Here is a 26100-nt window from a genome sequence, read left to right as displayed (position 1 = left end):
TAAACCAGCTGCTTCCTTTATGCTATATCTGACTTAATCAGTGTCATATTTGTTTGCACTGATGGTCTGTTGATCTGTTCTTGCTGCTGCTGTGCAAAATCTCTGTGGTCCATCAACAGAAACCAATGTACAGTAGTTTGTAACAAAAATCTGAATTTCACTGCAGTGGTTGTGACTGAACTGTAAGTATTTTCCCCACCGCTCTTTATGCTTACCTGTAAAATCTGTACTATTGGACTGTTCTTTAGTCGGCAGTGGAATTAGTTACGTTTGTAACTCTAACTATATAGAAGAATTTTCCTTTTCTTTTCTTTCTTTCTTTTTTTTCAAACAGGCACTCAGGCTCAGAATGCTTGACTAACTCGTTTCAAAACAGACAACTGGACCTCTCTCAGGACATAAGAAAACAAGAAATCTGGCACACCGGCTTTACCTCTGGGCCAAACGGTACAAGAAACAGCATAAGCAGACTATCCTATTCATCAAGTTTTCATCCTGCTTTTAGTTGTATAAATACGTTCGTTTGACAGATGACTTTGCTAATTGCCTTTTCAAACTGCAGTAATCTCCTGGTGCAGTGGGTGAAAATTAAAAATGCAGTACCCTGAGTATTGTTTTTTCATGTCTAAGCCTGCATTTATCTACGTGAAATAAATTCTCTAATTTGTTTGTGAGATAAACAGGGAATACTTGAGATCCCAATCCACTTAAAGCACCTCCTCCGCTGCTTTACATATCCTTTCTGAAATGCTGATTTGTCCCTAAAGACTCCACCCGGCGGTCCTGCTAGTCATTACCGCCGAAATGAAGAGCAAACCTCGACTCTTTTGAAGGGCACTGTGAAGTCTTTTCAAAGTGTCACCTTAAAGACAGTGTCAAAGCACTCTGCCTTCTCCTGGGCTGAATAAATGAAAGCCACATTAGAAAGAGCTGTTTGGTGTTAGATGCTGGGAAATCACACTTGAACTGCCGTGTGGCCTACACTGCTAATGCCTACGATTCTGTATGGAGGCAGGTGATGACATGCTTGTCCAAACACACAAATCATAAAGAAACTGAAAGCAGTCAGGCATGCCACTGTCGTGGGACTATCCCCATCAGATGCATTACTAGCTTTCAGTCCTTCAAAAAGTTACTATAAAATACGGTCACAGAGTCACAAAGCAGAGATCCATTTCATTTTAGAAGCCCATGTTTCCATTTTCAAGGCTATTTCAAAATAGCTTTTATTTGTACATTAGCTGTGTTATGAAACCAATCTGTGGTTTTAAATTTCAAATATCAAGTGCTTGGATGACAGCAATGATGCTTTTTTCAAAATGTTTCATTCAGAAATTATTCAAAGCTTGTGAGCGGTGTCTTTTGGCTTGTAATAAATACTTCCATTTTACTGAACTGTCTACAGAAAGGAAGATTTCAGCTAAAATCACATTAGCACCATTACAAAAGCTGCTTTTGCAGAGCGCCTAGCTCTCCTGGGTCAGATTCATTGTGTGGCTCTGTATAATTCATAAAGTATATAAATGAATGGCTAAATGCACAGGCAATAGCACACAAGTGAGAGGCTTTATCCTTCACTAGCTTTTAGACCAATGTTCAACAAGTCAAAAGAAAAAAAAATCAATCCCTTGAAGAAACTGTGCAAATACAAAACTGTATTATTTCTTCCTTGCTGCTTACATCTTGTGATCAGTGCAACGGTTTGTTTTACTATGGGATTAAACACATCTTTACCTGATTTCGACTTGTAGCTGATATCATTCACATTTAATATCTTACATACAGCATCCATGATATTGCACTTGTATAATATGCTAAGGACCCTAAATTTCATATCAAGCTCGGGAAACATGTTTTTTCTGCTGAATCCAAATGCACTTAACGACCAGGCTTTCTCCACACCTTTTCTTTCCACCTCACTGCATAAATGTCACACTCCTTTTTGCATTAACACTGAATCATGGCAGTAAATCGAAATAATATGCAGTCCAATAAGGACTTCCTGGGGATAATCCTTATTCCTGTGGATGCAGAGTTTTTGTGCCCTTGGTGTCATACCAGTAATTTAGTTTTGTACCAAAGGCATGCTCAACCCTTTCCAGATCAGAAGGTTTTAAAAAGGATTTTAGTGTCAAGATTGTTCTGAGCTCAAAGAAGCTGCTCTTGACAACAATTGTTTTTAAAGTGGTAACATTTCAAATTGTTGATGCGTCTTCTTTTGCTTTTCATAAAAAGAGTTTAAAAGCACAGGGTATTGTTTAATCTCTCAACTAACAGTGGGAAGTCAAAAAAATGAAAATGCACTTATTGACCCTTCATATGGAAAAGTGATTTCCAGGTAAATACAGTTTTAAATCATCTGCATAGAAATGAAAAGATATGGTATAATAATTTGACTTAAACTAAGCATGCACAAAGAAAAAGGCTAATTTCTAATGACACTTGGAACTTTCCTCCAGCTGTGTTCACCTCTCCTCTCTTTCCTGACAACCCTAACAGATTCATTAAGCCAGGGATAAGATTTAAATCTCACTCTGAGTGGTGGAGCCTAATCGAAAGCACAAGTACAGAACGCATGAAAAGAAACACTGAGTTCTTGAACACCCAGATTGTGAGCAGCAGAGGAAAGAGCTGTAGTGTTGTAGTGTATCTGTGGAAGAGCTGAACCTCCTACAGTTGTAGGGACCAAAGGTTGAAAACATACAAGTGAGTTAAAACATTATCCACAATTACAGGATGATCTATGTTATAAAACCACATGACAAAACAAGATCAAGGTTAACAGACTTGAATGAGATTAAAAGATTCCCACAGTTGGTTTAGGTGAGTGTTAGTGCTGCAAACACGTGTCCCCCAAAGTGAATCTGCAGTCATACATTCCCTCATAGCAGACAGGTCTGGGCCGGATCTGGTGTCAACCCGGCACTGCTGGCTGACTTCTGGCATGGTAAGAGGTGTGTCATCCAGATATGGGCCAGGCCTGGCTTAGATGGCACTGTTTATGTGACGGCATGCCACATCTGGCCCAATTGTGGATTGGTTTATGTGGCCTAGGCTCATAGAAAACAGGTCTACCCTGGATCTGGCATCAAGCTGGCACTTCTGACTGACTGGTGTCATGGAAGGGTGTCTGTCAACCAGATGTGGGCCAGGTCTGGCAATGGAGGCACTATTTATGTTCCTATTTTTCTATTTTAGTTAGAAGACCCAAATGCCATGTTGCAATACTATACGGCTGTGGTAGCCAATGTTTCAAATGCAAGTTTGACAGGTTTGTGAGTGTACACTTTATCCAAAACCTAGTGAGGATTTACTCATGTTTTCCACTGGGTGGCTGTAGCTGAGGCGGTAGAGCAGATCACCTACTGATCTGAATAGTAGTAGTTCGATCCCTGGCTTCCCCAGTCTGCATGTCAAGAGTATAAATGTAGTTAGGAAGCACTCAGTTTAGAGAAGGTGTGTGAATGTGGCATGTTGTATAGAGCACTTTGATTAAAATGGGAGAGTAGATAAAGGGGTGTATAAGATTCAGTCCATTCATTGTCTGAACAGAGCTTTGTCTTGTTCCTTATGCGCTATTATGTTCTTGCACATGTTGTTATTACATGGCTTGATTCAGGTACACATTAGGCTGACATCTGAGGCCAGAGCTGAAACTGTTCTGGGCCAGCAGTGTGTCTGCAACTGGCCTTGTGCTGGCAAATGTGTGGGCCACCACTAGGAAACCAGATCTGGTCCACCAAAGGGCCGTTATTGTTTGCGGGTCACGTGTAAGCACATTGCGTGGGCCAGATCCGGGCCGTACCAGTTTTGCTATGTGGGTTACTATTACTGAGGACAGAAGGTCTGAAAATTAATGTCATGAAGTTTGACCATGTGCACTAATGACTGTTAATGAATGTTAATGATGAAAAGTTTAAACATTGATTTCAAGGAGATGAATGGCTGTCCCTCCCTGAGCCCGGTTCTGCTGGAGGTTTCTTCCTGTTATAAGGGAGTTTATCCTTCTCACTGTTGCCAAAGTGCTTCCTAATTGTTGGAGTTTTTTCTTTGTTTTCTCTGTCTTTCTTGTTCTTTAACTTACAATATAAAGCACCTTGAGGCAACTGCTTTGGTGATTTGGTGTTATACAAATAAAATTGAATTGAATTGAAATGAATCCAGTCCTGAAGTTTTATTCTCACACGAAATTCCACATGCCCTTTTCCACATCTATTTACCAGAAAAAGAAACCGTATGTTTCTGTACCTTTAAGAAGTCGCTAGACTGTTCCTGAAGCCCATTATGGTGTCAAACAAAACAGCACTTGTTACTGTGTGCCAATTGTTCCATTAGGCACTTTTTTCAGCACCCACCAAAGATAGTAAAATCCCAAGAAATACCAAGGATTAAACCAAAAACCAAAAACAAACAAATAAAAATGGAAATATTTTGATATGGAAAAAAACAAACAAACTGTGCATGACTGTTAACAACCAAATTCTTACACTATGCAAGTGGTGAAATAGTAAAGCTATCTATTATCACCACCATGTGGACTAAAGGAGTGATGCTGATTTGCTCTAAGGCCGTGAAAACAGATGTTATGCCTTTGTGGTCAACGCAGCTATAAGAGACAGATATAAGATATGTTTATGTGGCCAAGTATATACAGAAGCAAAGGAAACACAATCTGGATTTTGTCCACATTTAAGAAGAAGGACAGTTTCAATTAGCACTGCAGTAAATGCAGTTTCATGATAATTGAACTTCCCTGTATGAGCAACAGCAAACCTCCATTTAGTATTTGATCATGGTTATTCATAATAATTATGTGTGTCTTTAGACGTGCACAGAATATCTTTCATGTCAACATTCAAAGTAGACATGAAAACGCTCTCACTGATTTGATTGATATTAACTTTGTAAACACCACTTAGAGGGGCATTATGCTGCCTTCATAATCACAATATATGGACAACAATGTCTGTCAAGGACAACAAGCTATGAATTAACAGAAATTCCTTCCTACTACAAAACATGTTTCAGCATGCTATCATTTCTCCGTTTCATTCAGGCCAGCGGGAGGTGACTGTCAGAAGAAATGCCGGTCCCAGGTGCCCTAGTACATCACCACTGGGACCATGGCGACTCCTTGGCCAATGAGAAGAGAGAGGTGCTCCCATGGCTCCGCCTGCCTTGCTAGATGGTTGGCGTCATCCTTGATGCTCCTATGGTTGCCGTGGATGTTATTATGGCTGCCGTGGCCTACCCAAGCTGAACAGGTGGGCAGCGGGGGACATGGCGGAAAGGTGCCGCATGGATCCCTTTCGTCCCCCTCATCTTCGTCATCTTCCTCCTCCTCCACATCCCCTTCTGGCTCCTCACCATGGGGTTTTAGCACAAGGCAGAGCGGAGGGCAGCTGGACTGGCTGCTGTCAGAGAAGGGCCCTTTCCACAGGTGTCCTGAGTACACCGAGTTCAGAGAGAGGTTCCAGCAGGGATTTTCTACCAGATACAAGATTTACAGGTGAGAGGGATCTGCACTGGCTAGTGCATGGGGTTTTTTAGTGAGACCATTTTTCTCTGTCATGTCATATAATATGTACAGACTCTCTTTGTCTTTTGTGCAGACAAATAGGTGTGACTTTGTCTTCTTCCTTCCTGCATCTTCATTTTTTAAAAATAATTCCTTTTTTTTTATCTGCAAAGATTTTTGTATCTACCAGCTGTTCTTCTTTTACAGCTCTGTTAAATTACTTCAGCTTGCTGTTCAAATGTTCAAACTTCTTTAAAATGCTGTTCTAAAATGTTGCAACATCGCATGCTCTTGGCTGATGTACTGTGCAGGCAATCACTAGCTCTGTTTCTTCCTTGAAGTGCTCTTTAAGTGGACTATTTCAAAAGTGGATTTTATGTTTTTGTCATTTTATATTGACACAGAATCTTCTCTGCCCCTTTTTTCTATCCTTAGCACTTATCCATATGGTTAAAAAAGTGTTTCAGGGATGCTAGTGACAGAGGTCACCAGTCCATCACAGGGCTAACACGTTCACATTTTCATTCACATCATTTTGAACCAACAGTTAACCCAACACGCCTGTTTTTGAACTTTGCACATGCTCATATCTCTCTTCCTGTGAAAGAAGTGTAAAGTTATTTCACTTCTGCCAAAATTCTCAAAGAAGAAAGTGAAGAAGAAACGTTTGGTTTTTTTTGGATGTACATTTTTTCTTCAGCTGCCTAAGGGTTAGGTGATTGTGAATTTAAAATCCATTTTACTGTTAGTTAGTGCACATTTATGTGTTCTGATTCTCTTGAGATGACCAGTTGACCAGGGTCTTTGAAGGAAAATGTTTCTGGACAATTTTACCCCAGATGATCATGGAGAGATTTTGTTTTTATGTCAACACTCAGCACAAAGTTCATACTAAACAAAAGATTAAATAGCCAAATGCTGATTGAAAAAATGAAAGGGCATTAACCAATAAAACATATAATCACAATTCATGAACCACTTCAAAATGTCAAGTAAATGGGTGAAAATCAAACTATATTACTAGACTTTCCAGCATCTCTTTATTTTTCATAAAAGAACAGGATTGTGGCCAATAGAAAGTAAACAGAAAGAAAGAAACTTATACTTTTGAACACAGCTAATTATAGCAGATTCGAGTTCTTGCCTCCAGTTTAGACATTTAATTAGCTAATTAATGTCAAGTGAATGGTTTTGACACATTTTATGTCTTTATCTTGAGGGAAAGTTATTTTAAAGTAAGCCTAGAATGTTGCTGTGATATATTCAGTCTTTGCAAATTTATCGAAACAAAACATGCTCTTAGCTGAATCTGTTAAACAGTGACTAAACATGGATCAGAGGGAATGGATAATGCATTTTATCTGCCAGAATAAAGCAAGCGTTTTTTTAAAATACCGTCAATATAATATCTGAAGATATAAACGAGTAACAGTTCATTTTGACAGGTGGACACATTAAATGAAGCTATAAAAAATTCCCCTCTCACCCCTGTGGGCGGTATACCCTTCAAGCTCAGGTCCTCTACCAGAGGCCTGGGAGCTTGAGGGTCCTGTGCACTGCCTTTGCTGTTCCTAGGACTGCTCTCTTCTGCACAGAGATCTCGGATGTTGTTCCTGGGATCTGATAGAGCCACTCACCTAGCTTTGGGACTTTGCCTGTCTCTCTCATCATGGTCACTAAATGCACAGTAATGGCAGGTTTGTAATAAGGCAGATCGCGCTAACATAATATGCACTGTTAGTTGATTATTTACCTGCCGCATTAACGGGAGAGGACGTGCAAACGTTACCGCTGCTGCTGGGTTGAGATTCACGAGTCCGGAGCGGAATTAAAAACACGACATTCATCTAAGGTCATCGTGTGTTTTGTGAGCTTTTGCATATTCGTAGTGTTTCCTCCCTTAAATGAAATATCTACTTTGCAAGTATTGCAAGTTGCCCTGTTGTCGTCCGTTCTCGTAAAGTATAACCAAACTTTTGAGCATTTGAGCCGCTTAGGCGCCGTGTTTCCTGTCAGGTAAATGACGCTCCGCAATGTGGCAACGTCATTCAGGGCGACTGGAATCGATAAGGGAATCGTTTGCCAAACAATTCCAAGGAATTGAAACAGTGGGAACCGGTTCTCAACAAGAACCGGGTTTCGATATCCATCCCTAATCCTGTCTTTCAGGTTAGCTGCTCTCACACTCAATTTGTGTGTGTATATACTATATTTGGTGAAATAAGTAATTGATCCCTTACAAACCAGTTAGAATTCTGACTGTGTGGTACACAGATTGCAATTAATCAATCAATTACTGTGTGTGTGTGTGTGTGTGTGTGTTTTAAGGTTTTAAAATACCGTCAATATAATATCTGTTTTAAGGACTCATCGGTTGTATCTGTAGGATTCAGTCCTTACCCTTCTTAGGGTTTATGTGTATTCAGGGTGGTTGTAGGTCAAAAGATAGAGCAAGTAATCTACTAATAAGAAGGTTTGAGGTTTGTTCCTTGCCTTCTCCAGTCTGCATTTCCAAAGTGTAAATTGATGTGTGAATGTTAGATCCATCCAGTCCATTTACCAGATGTCCCCTGTGTTTTTTTAATCTGAACTATTACATAAGTATGGTACAGTAATTGTATTGCATATATACATTTTTAGCTCTAGCCAAACATTACACTGCTCGGATCTCCTGCCAGCTTATTTGGTAACAATAGTAGTAAAAACAGAAGCTTAGCAACCACATATTTACTAGTCCCTTTTGCATAATTTGGGCTTTAAAATTCAGCCTGGTGGGCCACGTTTTTTTTGTTTGTTTTTTTTTAACTCTCATCAGTAACCACTTGGTCTGAAGAGGTGAAGCCTAGAAGCTCTTCTCTGTAACACAAAGTAGCCTCAAAGCCTTTCTCTGGCAGTGTTTCTTTACATCCCTTTATGTTGTGTTCAGTTATGCGTGCAGCTGCATGAAGGTCATAAAGCTGAGCTGCGGGCAAAAGATTACAAAACGACCTTATCAGAATTTAGGGTTTAATATTTGTCTGAAGTATAAAAATGCCCACATTGGACAGACAGCCTCAGAACTGGATTGATATGATTAGGCCCAGAAGCATTTAAACAATTACACAGTTTTTGTAACTTTGCCTCTGTACAACGCCACAGTGAATTTTAAATCAAAGCGTGACTGAAGTGTAGACTTTCAGCTTTAATTCAAGGGTTTAACAAAAGTACTGCATGAACTGTTTACAGCCATTTTTAATTGGACGTTGGGTGACAAGCAGTTTCACGGCTAGGCGAGGCCTGTTTTCTCATTATCCTGTTTCAAATAAAGGAGATAAAAGATCAGTTCCAAACCTTGAACTTGCATTTGTTAGCTGTTTACTGGAGCTCTCAATTTCACTTTTCGTATTCTTCTTCCCCATCTTATTTGTCTCCTTCTTACTGCTCAGGGGTTGCCAAAGTGGATCATCTTTCTCCATGTCTCTCTATACCGAGGATATTCTTCTGTCACACCAGCCCTTTGCGTGTCTTCTTTAGGTTCTTTGTAAACAACTAGCCAAAATGATTCGACATTGTCTACAATGCACATACTTTGTACTGTTAACAGTCATTTCCTTAAAAAAAATAGACTAATGAAAAATTACAAATATAAACCCGAGCAGTAGAGTTAATGCTAAATAACCTAGCAATTACTAACTCAGCTTTTATTAGTCACTTGTTTTGCCACAATAATATGATGAAACACATAGTGGGGCAGCTGAAAGTAACATCCTTGTTACTTGTACCTGCTGTAAAGTGCATGCATGTGTCATTCTGCACAGTGAAGGTGAAACATTAGCAAAGGAAGACTTTCTATCTTATTTGTCAGTGCTTCATTTGACAGCACTTTAGTTAAAAATGGCAGCACGGTGGCACGGTGGTTAGCACTGTTGCCGCACAGCAAGAAGGTCCCGAGTTCAATTCCACCATCAGGCCGGGGTCTTTCTGTGTGGAGTTTGCATGTTCTCCCCGTGTTTGCGTGGGTTCTCTCCGGGTACTCCGGCTTCCTCCCACCGTCCAAAGACATGCAGCTTGTGGGGATAGGTTAATTGGATAATCCAAATTGCCACTAGGTTTGAATGTGCGAGTGAATGTGAGTGTGAATGGTTGTCTGTCCCTGTGTGTTAGCCCTGCGACAGACTGGCGACCTGTCCAGGGTGTACCCTGCCTCTCGCCCTATGACAGCTGGGATAGGCTCCAGCGCCCCCCGCGACCCTGAAAAGGATAAGTGGAAGCGAATGGATGGATGGATGGATAGTTAAAAATGTTTTTGATGTTATTGATATCACATAATTGTACAGAAGAGGAAAATTCAGTCTTGTGTATAGGCTTCCTATTAAATTTCCTCTGACAATGAACGCGCATTTTGGGCCTGACAGTTTCCTTGCTGAGAGGAAATTGTATGCTAAGCCAGCAGGTTCTCACTATGTGCTCTATAAATGATGCAGTGCAGTCCTGTGCCAGGTCCAGAGTTCATATTGGCCCCTGTCACCATTATCATTATTCCAAATTTAATACCAAAATTGATAGATGCACACTGTGTCTGCTGAGGCTGCAATTTGAATTTCGATTTCCTCAACTTGGATTACATCTATATTTATATTCCGATTTTTTACTTTGCCTTGTCGTTTCCTTCCCCTCCGTTCCAGCTCTTTAAAAATAGATTCTCCAGCCATGAAAGCTGTCACCACCATTTGTTCTGTCGCTAATGTAGACGTGCCTGAAGATGATCCATTCCAATCACTCGTGGCGTTTTTTTGTTGTTTGTTCTTATGCTGTTATAAGAGTTGATGGTGACTGTGTTATACAGACATGCAACTGCTCTTTTCTGTCTTCTCTCTTTGTGGCAGTGTATGATGATTTGTCACCAGCTGGTCTGCAGTTCTTTACACTCAGCTCGTCTCTTTCCCTCCCTCTCCCCGGGTCACTTGGACAGCGGGAGATTTGAAATGCATTTAAGCAACATTTCTTTTAGTTGACCAGTTCCATTTCTCTTTTTCCTCTCTCTGCTGTCTTTTCCTCCTTTCCATATCCCTCTGCATCAACTTGAATCAAATGGAAATGACAGCATCACTTACAGATGAAGGGGAAGTGTAGTGTGAAATGACAGGTGGAAGTTTTATGACATAAGTGGGACAGGTTGTCATATGATGCCATCTTTGGGAGAATCTGCCCCTTTTTCTGAGTTGCAGAGTTTTTGGCTTGTGCTTCTTTTTTCTTTCTTTTTCTTGGCATAGATGCTATGCAAACAAACTAGCATTAACGTGGACCATTTGCATTTGTCGCACCAAGTTGTTAAGAGTTGTAATGCTTCACTATCCAAAAGACACAATCGAGCCATTCAGTTCAGGAAGTTATGCTGCCTTTGTGGGTCTTTTGTTTGCTGCTTTAGTATTAAATGAGCATAAGAATGAAATCAAACTCACACACAACCAGTGCAATGTATGAACATTAACAGGAGACAGCAGTACAACTAATATTTTGCACATCTTACATTTTTTCTTATGCTTATCTTGTGCTGGTAACTTTTGCGGTTTAACATGTTATGTTACACAGCGGTAGATGAAGATTAGAGATAAGCGCAGTATAAAGTATATAATGAACTTCGACCGTATCCATTATGAAGAAGGTTGTAATTCTGCTCACAGTTTGAGATTGCATGTTGAAGTATGAAGGAAAAAATACAGTATAAGGAGAAAAGAAGATTATTCTGAACTGAATTTAGGTTCTGCAGTTTGGGAAAGTGTGTGAACCTTTACAGAATTGTGCATAAATAAAGAACTCTCTGATTTTCACACACATGGTGAAAAGACTGATATGAGGAAATACAAATAATACACACAAATGGAATGAAACATGGAGGTTAAATTTTGAGTCATGGTTTTTTGACAGTGAGAGGACAACTGGGTATTCTATAGGCATGGTCATCCAACTGGATGACCAACAATGAGTATGTCTTGCAATATTCTAAGGTTCCACAGAAGAACCCGGGGCAACATCTAAGCACCTCAAGGGCTTTTTCTCCCCATGCAGAGACAACTGATCATTTTAAGAACATTTACAGAGTTCATAAGCATTTTTTTTTATGACAAGCACCCTTTTGTTGCCAGAGTAATAGCTGCTTAACTTACTCTTCATGGTTGTGATATTAGTCTCCCAAGCTCTGTAGCCTAATAGGTCAGAATGTTCATTGTAGAGGTGGTGTAATTTGGGTACCGGCCTCCCTCTCAGACATGTGGGACACAGTCAGGGCTGCCACCGGGTATTTTGAAAAAAAAAATCACCTTGCCCCCCCCCTACCATTGCAAACCATGTCAACCCTAAAAATATAACACTGAACAGACATGGATCACAGTTCTGCTCAGATAAATCGATTTTTTCATTTCATGCAAGAGAGATATGTGCAAGCCATATTTTAGATTTCAATACTTTAAATTATAATGTTATCATTTTTTTTGTTACATTGATTGGCGCTGTACCTTACACCATCATATGTAAATGTGTTCATGGATTTTCTGTGTGTTCTTTTCCTGTGGATGCAGTGTGGTTAGTGAAAGCTAAAAATATTTGAAACGTAAAGATTTGATTAATTAGACTGTATCTTTGAACCTTTGCTAGACACCACCAGCACTGGTTTTCCTCAGCTCTGCTGCTAAATCTACAAACGCAATTTCCTTCCAAACGTGGCACCATTAACTGTAAAAGGGGAAATAAACAGGCTTTCCAATGGCACAACATTTATTAACGAGAAGCACTGTACCAAATAATAACCCACCAAACATGAATTTCCTTACTTTCTGTGCTAAGTTTAGATAAATCATTTACTATTTGTACTATTACAAGTACAAATACAAATAAAATCCATGTTAACTTTTTGGATGGAAGCAAATTTAAATTCTCATCTATCAAGTGGTGTAAAAGTATTTTGTACTGCTTGAACATTTTTATTTGTAATATTAAATATAGACAAATATAACTTAAATAATCTTTGAACAAAGTGTAGCCAACTAAAATAGCTCTGTCTTCAGATCTAGTAGAACTCAAAGGTTTTAATCTTTAACATTACTTTATGATGACAGATTAATAACGTCTTTAAAAGAACCCCAGAAAAGTCTAGCTGACTGTTCTACTGTTCTTTAGGACCCCTTAGAGTCGTCATCACTTTTCTTTCTCTTCCGCTTCCCTGGTATACACTCATAAGTGTCTGACTTTGACCTTCAGAAACACTCTTTCTACTCTATAGTGTTATTAAACAGTTATTAACTGATCAATACAAGAAACAGTTTTTTTGAGCTGTCTTCAAAGTGACTGTTTTGTATAAAAATGATGGTAAAACTCCAATAAGATAGAATCATTGAAGTCATAATGTCAAATACATGCAATCTGTTTGTGATAATGCAGCTATTAACTGTGATTTAAAAAAATCTGCAAATCTGCTGCCATCAGTTACAAACCTGTTGCTATCTGTTGCCTTCTACACACAAAGAAATTCACAATTAAACAAAAACTATCTATAGTCCAGCCAGAAAGCCATACATTTCAAACAGAAATTCAGAAAATGCACAAATGGTGATGTACTGACCGAATTAAAATTAGTTCGAAAATGACGACAATTCACACATGTTGAAATTGCCGTCTTTAAAACTACAAAAACAGTGCACTGGTGTTGTAGGAGCATGCACTTTCTTTATACGTTTATATTTCTAGATACTCATATCATGATTCAATCACAAGACAACAAAGTGCTTGTACATTTCAGCCAACGTATCCTACTCAATATTTGTGCAAAAACAATGAGAGTGGCAGTGAAAAATGCCAGAAGAGGCCTTGCAAAAAGTACTGCTTCAAGAAATCAGACGCAGGCAAGAACAAAAGTCTTCTTTTAGTCTGAATCCATTTTCTTGTAATCAACATTAAGTCCCATTTTTCTTTTGTTTTCTCTTTAATTAAAGCTTCATTGTTGTAACATTTTAAAAAACCAACCTTGCATGTGACTTATGATGTAAAATAAGAAACTTTTGCGGTGCAATAATAGAAATGCTAATCAGTGTAATGAGGAACATAATTTCATGAACATTCTCCAGAATCTGATTAGTGATGGTGAAGATAATATGCATATAATAGTACAATGGATAGAGGAATAAAGAGAGTGATGGTCCAGATCAAACACATAATGGTGCAATTAGACTTTAATTATTTCTATATGTCCTGTTAATTTTGTGTGTCATTGAGAAAGGAAGCCTGCGAAAAGTCGCACAGTAAACACAGCAACTCTGCATCATGTAAAAAGCACTTCTGTCTGGCTTCTAATTGTACTCCCGTGACCTTACTAATGCTAATATCTGATTATCACTAAGGAAAATAAGCACTGGCAGGCTTTTCTCTGCATTAACTTTCCACAGAGCAAGAGTAAAATTGGCTGCTCTCATTAGCTTTTAATCAGGGGTAATGGAGATGGGAATACATGTTAGCCACATTTTCCTGGGCTACCCATAATCTGTTAAATCCTTTAATCTCATCATTGCACAAGTTACATCAGCTGCTACGGCCTTAAACAAGCGTGAAAACTATCAGTGGTTGAGGTCATGACATCTGCACTTTCCAGTGTGTTTAATGTTGTTTTGTATCTGATATCATCGTGGTAGTGTGATCCTTATACCATCATATTACTGATGTAATTGGTATCGTTGAGAATAACCAGTAACAAAATTGCAATGTGATAGCTTCACAAACCAGGAAAAATACTAAAATAGTATGCGTCATCCTGTGGTGGAAAAAGTATGGAGTGACAAAGATGAGGTTGGGCTTTCACCTGCACGAGTGGGATTTGTGTAGATATTGTTTTTAGAGCTGTTACTTCGTATATTTAAGAAACCTTTTGGAGTTTTGTTGATGATTGGTTAGTTTTTAGGAAGTTGGAACTGACCAGTCACTTAATTATGATCGCCCAATTATTTGCAAATCTGTCATATTTGCATTAATTTTTTAATTAATATTAATATATGCATTCATTATTATTATTATAATAATAATAATAATAATAATAATAATAATAATAATAATAATAATAATTATATATTCATTATGTTGCTGCACTGCAGAGCTCCTTCGGTGACAGACTGCTGCATCCTCGATGCATGAAGGAGCGTTTCCGCAGGTCCTTCCTCCCTGCAGCTGTCAGACTGCACAATCAGAACTGCTCCCAACAATCATAGATGTTCACATCTGCGCTGTAACTGCAATAATTTAATCAACCGATTCGCACTACAACCTGGTTTGCCTCTTATCTGTAGTTGTTTATATTTAATTTATTAACTGTACAGTCCTCTGTTTATAGTAGCCATTATCCATATGTAAATATGTAAGAAAAATTGTGTATGTTTCTGTTCTGTGTCCTGTGTACTGTTTGTTTGTAATGTGTCTTTCTGGCTGCTGTTACAACCAAATTTCCCCTTGTGGGACAATTAAAGGACTATTCTATTCTATTCATTATAATTACACATATCTATATATTACAGATATTTTCAATAAATGAATTGGTGGACACAGCCCTATCTGTCCTTGACAACAATAGTACATAGTATTTTTCTAACATATGGCTGTCAATTTGAAAAGTAAAGGGGTTAAATAATACCACACTGAATACATTTCTATTGTGCTGCTTGATGTTTTACGCCAAAATCAATCTAAAGTACAAACTGAGCGAACAAATCACTACAGCATTAACCATGCTTGTTGTTGTTTATTCATTCAAACTTTACATCACCTCAAACTCCAGCAAAGAAAAGTCTCATCTGGCTGAATCAGACTGCAAAGCAACAAAACCGCATGGAATAATCACACTCTTTTCAATTTTCATCTGTCTGAAATGACAAAAGAAGAGCTGTCAAGCAGTTCTTGTAGAGAGACAGACAGCGATTCTGCTTAATTTTCACTTCTACTTGTGTTGGACTTGAGTTAGATTAGCTGCTGATGAGGCGCTGGGTGGGGCTGGAGGGTGTGTGTATGATCGTGTGGAATGTGAGGGGGCTATGGGCTTTTTCTCTATGGTCCACATTATCAGAGAGGCAGACAGCTTAGCATGGACAGAGCAGCAGTGCAGAAACAGGCCTGTGGTTCTGTGATGGAAACAGTCAGGAGGCAACAGCCTGCACAGCAGGGAACACTTTCCTGGTACATGGTGTGTATTCTGAGTTAGTGTGTTCTGTGCTGTCTGACCACCATAACTCCTACAGATCGCCGTCAAACAAATGTGGGTCACACCCTGCCTGACACACATAAAGGCACACAAAGGTTCAGAGGCTTTGCTGGCTGTTTGATATGTTAACCTCTTAGTTTCACAAAGGGATAAAGCAAAAGAAACACCAACTGCTGTGTGCATTATCGCTGGTTTTAAACACCAACTGGGTTCAAATGTACACAGAAGGCAAGAGAAAAACACACAGGACAATACAGAGAGCTAGACTTTAAAAAAAGAAAAAAGAGGCTGTTTTTATATATGCTGCTGTCAGAGTGACATTGGAGCCTGCAAACAATACCATCATATGTAAATGTATTCATGGATTTTCTGTGTGTTCTTTTCCTGTGGATGCAGTGTGGTTAGTGAAAGCTAAAAATATTTGAAACGTAAAGATTTGATTTGTGTAATTAGACTGTATCTTTGAACCTTTGCTAGACACCACCAGCACTGGTTTTCCTCAGCTCTGCTGCTAAATCTACAAACGCAATTTCCTTCCAAACGTGGCACCATTAACTGTAAAAGGGGAAATAAACAGGCTTTCCAGTGGCATAACATTTATTAACAAGAAGCACTGTACCAAATAATAACCCACCAAACATGAATTTCCTTACTTTCTGTGCTAAGTTTAGATAAATCATTTACTTTGCTTTAGAGAAAATTAACATTTAGATGGCGATGTTTTGTGCATGATAGTACGATATTAACAATGGTTTTTAGAAAATTAGTATTTTGCATTGTTGTTTAAATATCAATCGATATTCTGGGTACATCTCAGGCCCTCTAAAGTACGGAGGCCTATCTCCCCTCACCACACTCCCTGCCGGTGGCTGATGCCCTCAGACGTTGGTGTGTTGGTGGTCCTTGTCGTCTGGGGCTGGGCGCTCATGTATGTACCGGCTCACTCCTGGTGGCCGATTGGCGGGGCCGGGCGCCTGTGGCCCGGCTGGGCTCCTTCCGGGGAGTGGGATGCCCTCAGGCCTCTGGCCTCTGGGTCTGAAGCTCGGTCCTCTCTGGCACAGCTTCCCCCCCTTCTCACCGTCTCTTCTCCCCTTTGGTTTTCTTTCTCTCCCTCTCTTTCTTTCATTCTTTCTCCCTGTCCTATCCCCCAGTCATGTCTGTCCCGTTTGTAGCAACTGAAAATAAAATAAATTCATAATTATAATAAAGGTCAATCAAATGGACCAATATGGCAAGACCATGATGATCCACGTGGTAAAATAAATCCGCTTGGCATCTTTCTTGGCCTTAAGACAACAATTCTGATGGCTAAAGATCCAAACGGGACACACAAAAAAAAAAAAAAATGTATATATCAATCGATAGTTCTTCGACATTTATACTCCATTTCACTTCTGCACTACTACATCTTTTACATTTATTTGCTATATTTTATCACTTTGCAGTGCAAGGTTTTACATATCGCTCTATTTTCCTATATGTACAACATAAAAAATGTTAAACCATATCTAAAAGTCAAAATTCATATTTTATACAGTTGATTTTTTATGTTTTTCTAATCTGAGTACATTTGTCTGGTCGCCTTGACAACGTCTGGTATGATCTATGGCTACAAGTCTGGAATTTACCAGCAGATAAATATTGTAATTGTGTGTGAAGGAATGTCTTTTTATTTTTCATGTTAAATATTTACTGTATATTAGACGTTTATGATTTCTGTGCAGGTTTTGGCAGTGAATAAGTCTTTGTGGAAAAGACATATACATGAAAACATTCAAACAAATCATCAAACACTGACTCTTATCAGCAAAAGCAATTTAGTTCCGTTAGCTTTTCAGTGCACTACAGAATTCATCCGCAAATTAGGGCTACACCCGGGACTGGTATAATGAATTAGCCTCTGGTATTCAGGGGAAAAGTCATAATGAGTGATGCATTACCTTTATAAAAAGGAAGCCGGCAGCAATTGCGTGAAATAAAACGTCGGTAAAGTGGCAGGTGAAAAGAAAGAGACCTTGTCCTTAAAAAATTGAATCACTTCAAATGAGATTTCACATTAACCTTCAGTATAAGCTATAGTATTTGGCCTTAAAGTGAGGTTTGACTGCTGAAAATATGAAGCAAACAAAATATTTTTGAAAGACAGACTGAGAAACACAAAAAGAGAGATATATGAATGTGTGGGTGAGAATCAGTGTGCCTTTCCATTTGGCCTCTATCCGGTTTAAAACCGTAAAATAACAAACAACAAGCGAAAAGAAGTCTTTGCCCAAGAAATGCCCAAGTTCTTCAGCTCTAAAAGTTCACATAGAACTGCAAAATTTAAAGAGCTATGACACTTGAGGTCTTCTGAATTTGGAAAAAAAAATCACCACCAGCAAGTTTAAAACGTGGCTCTGAGAAGCTGCAACGTCCGTTTTCTTTTCAGGTGCTGCAATCACAATGGATTCCAGTGGTGACCTATAAGTCACGACTAAAACATGCATCAATACTTTTCAAAAAACTTTGAGAATGTGGATGAATAGAAGAAAAATAACTGTACACTAAAATGTACCTATTACCAAGGACTGCAAGAATCTACAGTATGCTTGTCAAAGCGATTTCCATTATGCTCATCTCTGCATACACACCAAAGGGAAGGACACATAATCAGGCATACAGACTGTACACACCTGCAAACAAAGGCTAATAAGGTACAAGAGAAAACGGACAGACAACAACAAGGAGGCAAACTGTAAAGGAGACATTTATATCTGTACAACATTTGTAAGAGTAGCTATTGCTGAAACCATCTTATTAAAGCACTTGTACTAAAAGAACAAAATGATTACGCTGAAAATAACAAAGTCATTAGTGTGGACATGACCTGAGTCAGGTCAAGAGATGTGGAAACTGTATTTCCTATTTGTATTATATATAGATACAGTTTTCAGTGTGAAAATGAGTTTGCTGAGACTGAGAACAATCACACAGCAGTAGACCTGTGTGTGTGTCACAGTAACGGAGAGAAGTGGAGAGAAAAAGAATTTGGAGCTTCGCAGAGACAATAAAACATAAAAAAGAATCGTTCCATCAAAGAAGATTACTTTAGATACAACACTCATGGAATGGAAATCCGGGCAATATTTTCCTCTTATTTCATCATCAAAAGATTAGGTTTTCTGAATAAAACACTCTCCACCCCCCACTCAGGAAAACGTACTCAGAAAACCACAGCAGCACATGCTACGCTTCTCTCCAAGTGTCACTCCAATAAAGGAGTTTCATGAGCAACTCGCTCACAGCCATGTTGGCTTTCTGTGGTTACGAGCATAATTTAATTTAACCTCTAAACACACGAAAACTTTAAGGATTTTAAATTACAGTGCATGTTTTGTCCCTCGCTCTTTCTTCTTCTTCTTTTTTTTTAACCAATTTTAATGAAAAGTATCCCGATTTTCCATTCTGAACACAGGTTTTCATTTATACCTTCTGTTGGCACAAATTGGATTCCTGCTGCAAGAATACATTTGTTCTCTTAAAGCTCATTTCAAGCTGCTATCTTCTTGTGATATGCACAGCTCAGAGGATGGTTCCAGAATTTTTATATATTTTTCTACTCAAATTAAACACAGCTGTCACTGTGTTTAATTTATTATATCACGATATTATAATCCTTTTTTAAGCTGATGGAAAATAAGCGAATGGCCTACCACTAAGTGACGCTTAGTGGGATATGTCAGAAAAAGAAAACAAGAGGAACGTATTAATGAAAGTAATGTAGAGGGAAGATGTTATTTATTGGCTACACTGGCCATGTTATCACATTGTGTTGCAATAAATGACCTAACCTATTTAGGGTGCCTGTGTGGCTGAGTCGTTTTCACGGTACTAACATAGCATACAGTAACAGTAGCAACAGAAGCTACAAATATTCATCTTTTGCAGATATATATATATATATATATATATATATATATATATAACCGGAAGGTCGCCGGTTCGATCCCTGGGCTCTCTGTCCTGGTCATTGTGTCCTTGGGCAAGACACTTTACCCTACTTGCCTACTGGTGTTGGCCAGAGGGGCCGATGGCGCGATATGGCAGCCTCGCTTCTGTCAGTCTGCCCCAGGGCAGCTGTGGCTACAACTGTAGTTTGCCTCCACCAGTGTGTGAATGTGAGAGTGAATGAATAGTGGTATTGTAAAGCGCTTTGGGTGCCTTGAAAAGCGCTATATAAATCCAATCCATTATTATTATTAAAAAAATTAACTAATTAATCTCACAATTTTCTGTAATTAATCACGATTAATCACAATTACTTGATCGATAGCCTGGCTGCAATTACACTTTTTCAACTTTATATTTTAGCTTGTAACAGACATTTATGCAATATAATGAAATAAATGGAGAATAAACAAAGAATGTATGCTTAAATTCAAAGAGAATTTGAATAGTTTTCTTCGATCTTTTAGCACAGGTTCTCTCCTGTGAAATGCAACTTTGAAAAAAAACCTATATACTAATAGGTAAGTATGCACTAATATATAATATATATTAGTTCTGTCAAACAATTAAAACATTTAATCAGATTCATCACAGGGTTACTGTGGATAAATTTTGATTAATCACGATTAAATATCATTCATTTTTAATCTATATTAATCGCATTTCATTTTGCAGACCGACAAAAAGCTCTGTAAACATTTATCCACTCTCTCTCTGTCACTCTTGCGGAGGCACTTCAAGTCCTTGAAATGAGGAACCAAAGCTATGTAAAGTGCGTGTTCTCAACAATATTAACAGGTCTGCAGTTTGTTGCAATCCACTTGGCAATTGTGTCTGTCAATATATCCGAGGTAGACTTACTGAGTCCGTGAGTGGTTTGTCACAAGCTGGGTGACGCGTTAGCCAAAGTGCTAGCAGCATCCCTGGCTAACGTATACGTTGCGTCAATGTGATATTTTAAGCTGGAAGTGCTTTGGTGAAAAGAAAATTCCTTCTTGCACAATGTGCATAATAATCTATGTCGGTCGACTGTTCTGTCTTGTTATTTTTTTTTTATACTCAAACTTCCCATCGAGAAGGCCCATATGCGTTTATCGTCTTCCAAATTGAGTTGATTGGTTCAGCTGCTCATTTGCGCATGTGCAAAGGTAACTCTACTTGGACAAACAGCCCGAAATGCATTGACAGGAACAGTTCAGGGATTTTGAGTCATTCTGCACTCCAGATGCATTAATAAAATGTTTTGTATCGTGTTGGGTGATGATTAAGCCAACAGTGATGATGGCTTAATCTGCGTTCATTTTGACAGCACTAATGTGTATATATATATATATATATATATATATATATATACACACACACATACATATGGATACATATGGATACATACATATGGATGAATATGTATGTGTATGCATTTTGAATATGCATTTTCTGCCCTTTGCAGAAAATGCATATTCATCCATTTTCCACTTTATTATAATAATAATAATAATAATGCATTTTATTTGAGGGCGCCTTTCAGAAACCCAAGGTCACCTTACAAAAAACAAAATTAATAAAAGGAACAGTAGTCATAAAATACATAAAATAAGTTAAAATTACAAAACAGAGCTTGACAACAGATAAAATCAGCATTAAAGCGAATAAGCCAGTTTAAACAGATGTGTTTTGAGCTGTGACTTAAATACCGAGAGGGAGTCAATATTTCTTAGCGCAGGAGGAAGAGAGTTCCAGAGCCGGGGAGCAGAGCGACTGAAGGCTCTGTTCCCCATAGTACTAAGGTGTGAGGACAGAACAGTAAGATGAATAGCAGATGATGATCTGAGAGGGCGGGAAACAGTGGTGATATGGAGCAGGTCACACAAATATGAAGGAGCAGATTTATGGATACACTTGTATATAAGAAGTAAGATTTTAAAATTTATCCTGGCTTCTACGGGCAACCAGTGAAGCTGCTGAAGAACTGGGGTAATATGAGCTCTCGACGGAAGTTATGACCCAAGCTGCAGAATTTTGAAGAAGTTGGAGTTTATGAAGGGACCTTTTAGGGAGACCAAATAGGAGGGAATTACAGTAATCAATACTGTCATTTTTCCCATTTATGAATTGTGCTGGATTTCGAGTGCATTACAGAGTCAGCCCTTACTCTCTGGTCAAACATGTTCAAGAACACTTTGAAAAGCAGGTGGTGGTGGAATGTTGGCAGCGATGAAGCAGCAGGCACCACAGAATAGGTACCACTAACTGGGCCAATAAATACCCTGCTGTTAATGACTGGCACCATGCAATCAGCATAAGGATTTGGGAAGGTAGTGTGAACCTAACGGGAGTTCCCCTGTGGATTTAAACACAGTGAAGTGAAAATATATCCACAGTAGATGGGCTAAAGCTAAGAGGCAGCATGAAGGAGGAGTACTAAGTCTTCTTGCTGCTGTGATTGCTATTATAAATGTCAAACTCTTGCAAGTAGATGGAAAGAATTTTGGAATCTGGCAGAAATGCTTAATTCGCTCCGTAACTTACAGTACACTATTAATATGCTGCCTAGCCATGCAACAACATCACTCACATGCAGTGTGCTATTATAAGTACTACCCTGCGATGCAAATCTTCAGGCTGCGCTTACTCTGTGTGTGAATATATTCCTGAGCTGCTCTGCAGAAATTTTGCTGGAGAGGATGAACGACAACAATACAGCCAGATGAAGACCAAAGGTCACAGAATCCTTCACACAACATGCTTGCTAAATCATCTGAAGTCATCATCTGACAGCTCATTTGAGGAATTTCAGCAAGTTCTGAAAAGAGAAAAAATAATTTATACCCAGTTTACACAAAAATGTGTAGGATGATCCAGAAGTGTTATGCACTTTTCTTTGTGCTGACAAATTGCAGAGACACTGTGATACAACTAGGTGGGAGTTTTTATGGTAAACTTTTTGTGTTATATTTTGCTGACTATTCATAAATCTTTGTCTGTACCCATGACTGGTTGATGTCACATGATAAACCATTGTTGTGGTTTCTGTTGTTTATGTAAAAAAAGAGAGACATGGATTGAATGTTGAAAATGTGACATCATTATCAGCATTCTTGCTGTAAAAACGGTTAACTCTGAATACTAAGAAGGATGAAAAAAACTCTAAGGTTCATATCACTTCCTTTTAGTCCACCAACCACCCCAACCTGTGAAAATTCTCTTGTGATTTCTTATAACATAGCTGCACATGTGGAAAATAAGAAAAATCCCTTCAACAGCAGGGATATGTACATTGCATTACCTATGTACATATCTCATGGTATGATTTACATCTAAATCATGGTGGCACGTTTTCATTTTCCCAATGATGATGTGCACTTTAAGTCTTACGTTCCCCTTTGAAAGACATGTGCTTGGTATAATGGCAGTCGGCAAGTACTGCCAATATCTAAAATGACACACAAAGTTATTATAACCAGTGCTTAGCACAAGTTAATGAAAATTCTGATAAAATCCTAGTAATGAGCACCCTGGTCATACAGCCACCCTGGTCATGCAGCCAAATACTATTGAATCCTTAGTCACCTAATCAAGCAGTTAAAAAACAGCTTAACAACTTACGCTAGTGTTTTAAGCACATAAAAAGTGATGATATAGTGATGTCTGACTTTTTAGAGCTGTGAGAAAGTGGTCTGTGATTTGGAATGATTCTGTGTTCTGTGCTGTTTCTTATTTTGAGGTGGAGGATCAGTACATGCAGAGTCTAAAAACATCATTACCAGTGAAGTTATCTTTTTAGATGGCCAGTTGCCAATTTCGATTTGGCTGCCTCTCATCATTTTTCTGACTTTAAGCCAGAAACATTTTTTCATTTTCTTCACTAGCACACATTTGAGGAAATTCACTGTACACGTTTCATTGTAGAGTCCGACATCACCTTAATAATAATTAGTTTAACTGTGCTGTCTTGTTTAGTAATATGGCTTTGTTATCGGTGTAACCATTGGCAACTGACTCCAGACAATCCCCAGTTGTTGTTTTTTTCACATCTATGTTATGTTTGTTCCCATCTGTTGTAATTTAAGCAGAGTTATACAACTGGTTGACAGTGTTTTTCCTCTAAGCTGGACGACTCCTGATTTGGTAAACAGTTAAATATATCAAGACATGATTTTAGTGGCCTCCGTTTTAACTGCCTGTCTTAAATATTTCCAGCTTCGGCAAATTCTCCAGCAAAAACAACCGTTACAAAAACAATTTCATCTCATTTAGTCAGGATCGTCACAACTTTATGTCACAAACTGGTGCAGAAAAATATCATTATCATTTCAACATTTTCTTAAGAATTCCTGACACCAACTACAGGAATTTCATTTCCTCTGCAGAAAGATGAACTTTCCCTCCCATTTCCCTTTCATGTAAGATATTGCTAAAATCATGACTTTGCAGCATTATATTTGCTTTGTTCAGTCTTATGCTCCCCTCCTATGATCCGTGGACAAATCTTTGGGTGGAATAAATTTTCCAGTGGCGATAGCAGAAGCCAAATGGCTTACTTAGCAAAGGATTGTGAAAACATCAGAGGAAAGAATTTCCCTATAGTGAACATTGAGGCATCAGAAGGGCTCAGGGTTTGTAGAAATGTTACCTGGGCAAACCAATGAGAGAGATGGGAGCAAGCGTAAGAAGCAAGATGGAGACGAGGGAGACAATAGAAGGGAATTAAAAGAAAAAGAGACCAGTGAGAACATGAAGAAAGGAAATGAGAAGAGGAGCTGGTATGAGGGCAGTGGTGTTTTGGGAAAGAGACAGAGCGTGTATGATGCGTGTGCTCATTTGTTTTCACTTCACTGTGAGGGCAGAAGACAAATTGCCCATATGGATAAGAGCAGACGGTGGCCAGGTTGCGTTAGGAACCAGTTAGTTCTAGCACATTCTGTTGTTGGGCAGTAAGCCTAATGTTTAGCACACTGGGAACTGGCAAAGTAATGGACACATGCAAACTGCCACAGTGTAGGCTTTTTAAGGATTCCAGGACACTGCAAGGTACATTGTCTAACACAGCAGCTGCTGAAAATATGATCATGTATATTTCCTTGATGCCATAGCAATGCCAAAAGTAGTCCAGTGGAATCAGTAACCCAATATTATATAATATATATATAATATTTTTATTAAGTAGTATGATGAGTATTTCATCTGGACTGTGCTGGCTGCCCAATGAAAGGAAGATTAAAAGTGAAGAGGGTATTGTACTGTAACCATAGAAAGAAATAATAATCAATAATAATGAATCAATACTCTTTATTGGCACCTAATAAAATTATACCATATAAAGTACACCAATTGCATTTTAGCTTACGACCTACAGCGAGTTCATGTAACTCGAGTTCCTCTGAGATTTACTCTGTTTTTGTGATCCATGACTTAATCAGTCGATCCAGTCTCATCAACTTTGTTTTCATCAGTCGTGAGAAAAATGGATTCCAGTGAAAAAGTTGTGTCTCTGTCGTAGTTGGTGGAGACTAAAACAGAACTTAAATAAGAGTGGATCTTACACACAGGCATTAGGCTGTGAGAGAAAATGTCATGTTAGCATATCTTACCCACTTTGTCTGCTAGCAATGCATAGACTACTTCTTTAACAAGATGGCAGATGTCTTTTAGGTCACCTGATGAATGTAATTTTCAAATACCGTCTATACAAGATGTATGTACTGTGGTGTCCTGTTAACAGGATGTTGGTTAGTAAGATCCCATTGTGAAGCTTTGAGCTGAGGGTGTTCTTGTCATCACCATCATGGCGTTTTCAAACCAGATGTGACCAGGGACTGACTGGGAAACTTTTGCTGACTGTTTGCTCACAGGGTAGCGACTTACTTTGTCATTTGTGTTAATAATGACTAGAATTTACAAAATGAAAATAAAACTGTATTTAGAATGACATCAATTTATCAATTATTAATTATCAATGAATTTTGGCAGCAAATTTTGATGGTTTTAGTCAATGTGACTATGAACTATGTGTTCCTAGTCACATTTTAGACTAAAATGTCATTTAGTTTAAGTCATAATTTATGCATCTAAATTACTTTAGTCTACATATCATATGATTATAGACGAATAAATCTGAAGTTGACAAAAATATAGAGTGTAAAGGTTTGTTATGTTTTTAGCAGTGACAGTTGCTCCACACACTTTATTCATTTTCCTTGACATCAAATGCAATATGTGCCCATATATCTAGTCTTCTCTTCCTCCCAAGTGCTGACATTTTGTTGTGTTTTCATGAGAAACGTGGAGCATGGTTGCTGGTTGTTTGATTTCCCAGGGTAGATCAAATGTTTGCATCTAACCGTACTGCACAAGGAGATTAGTTCTGATTGGCTCACTTCCAAAC

General features: G+C 38.5%; 1 protein-coding gene across 1 annotated transcript in view; it reads left to right on the top strand.

The window, feature by feature from the left end:
• brinp2 (bone morphogenetic protein/retinoic acid inducible neural-specific 2) overlaps positions 1-26100 on the top strand; it is a 278121-nt gene that overhangs the window by 96524 nt on the left and 155497 nt on the right. The window contains exon 2 of the mRNA XM_085376930.1: positions 5057-5509. Coding sequence (XP_085233056.1) covers positions 5124-5509 — 386 coding nt within the window. The 5' untranslated portion in view covers positions 5057-5123. The remainder of the gene's footprint in view (positions 1-5056; positions 5510-26100) is intronic.

The sequence above is a fragment of the Diplotaxodon limnothrissa genome, linkage group LG18 (genome assembly GCF_057381915.1).
Source record: "Diplotaxodon limnothrissa isolate DT_005_m linkage group LG18, D_limnothrissa_male_GT1.1, whole genome shotgun sequence".
NCBI classification, from domain to species: Eukaryota; Metazoa; Chordata; class Actinopteri; order Cichliformes; family Cichlidae; genus Diplotaxodon; species Diplotaxodon limnothrissa.
The sequence above is the reverse complement of the archived record's forward strand: the minus strand, read 5'-3'. Positions and strand labels throughout refer to the sequence as shown.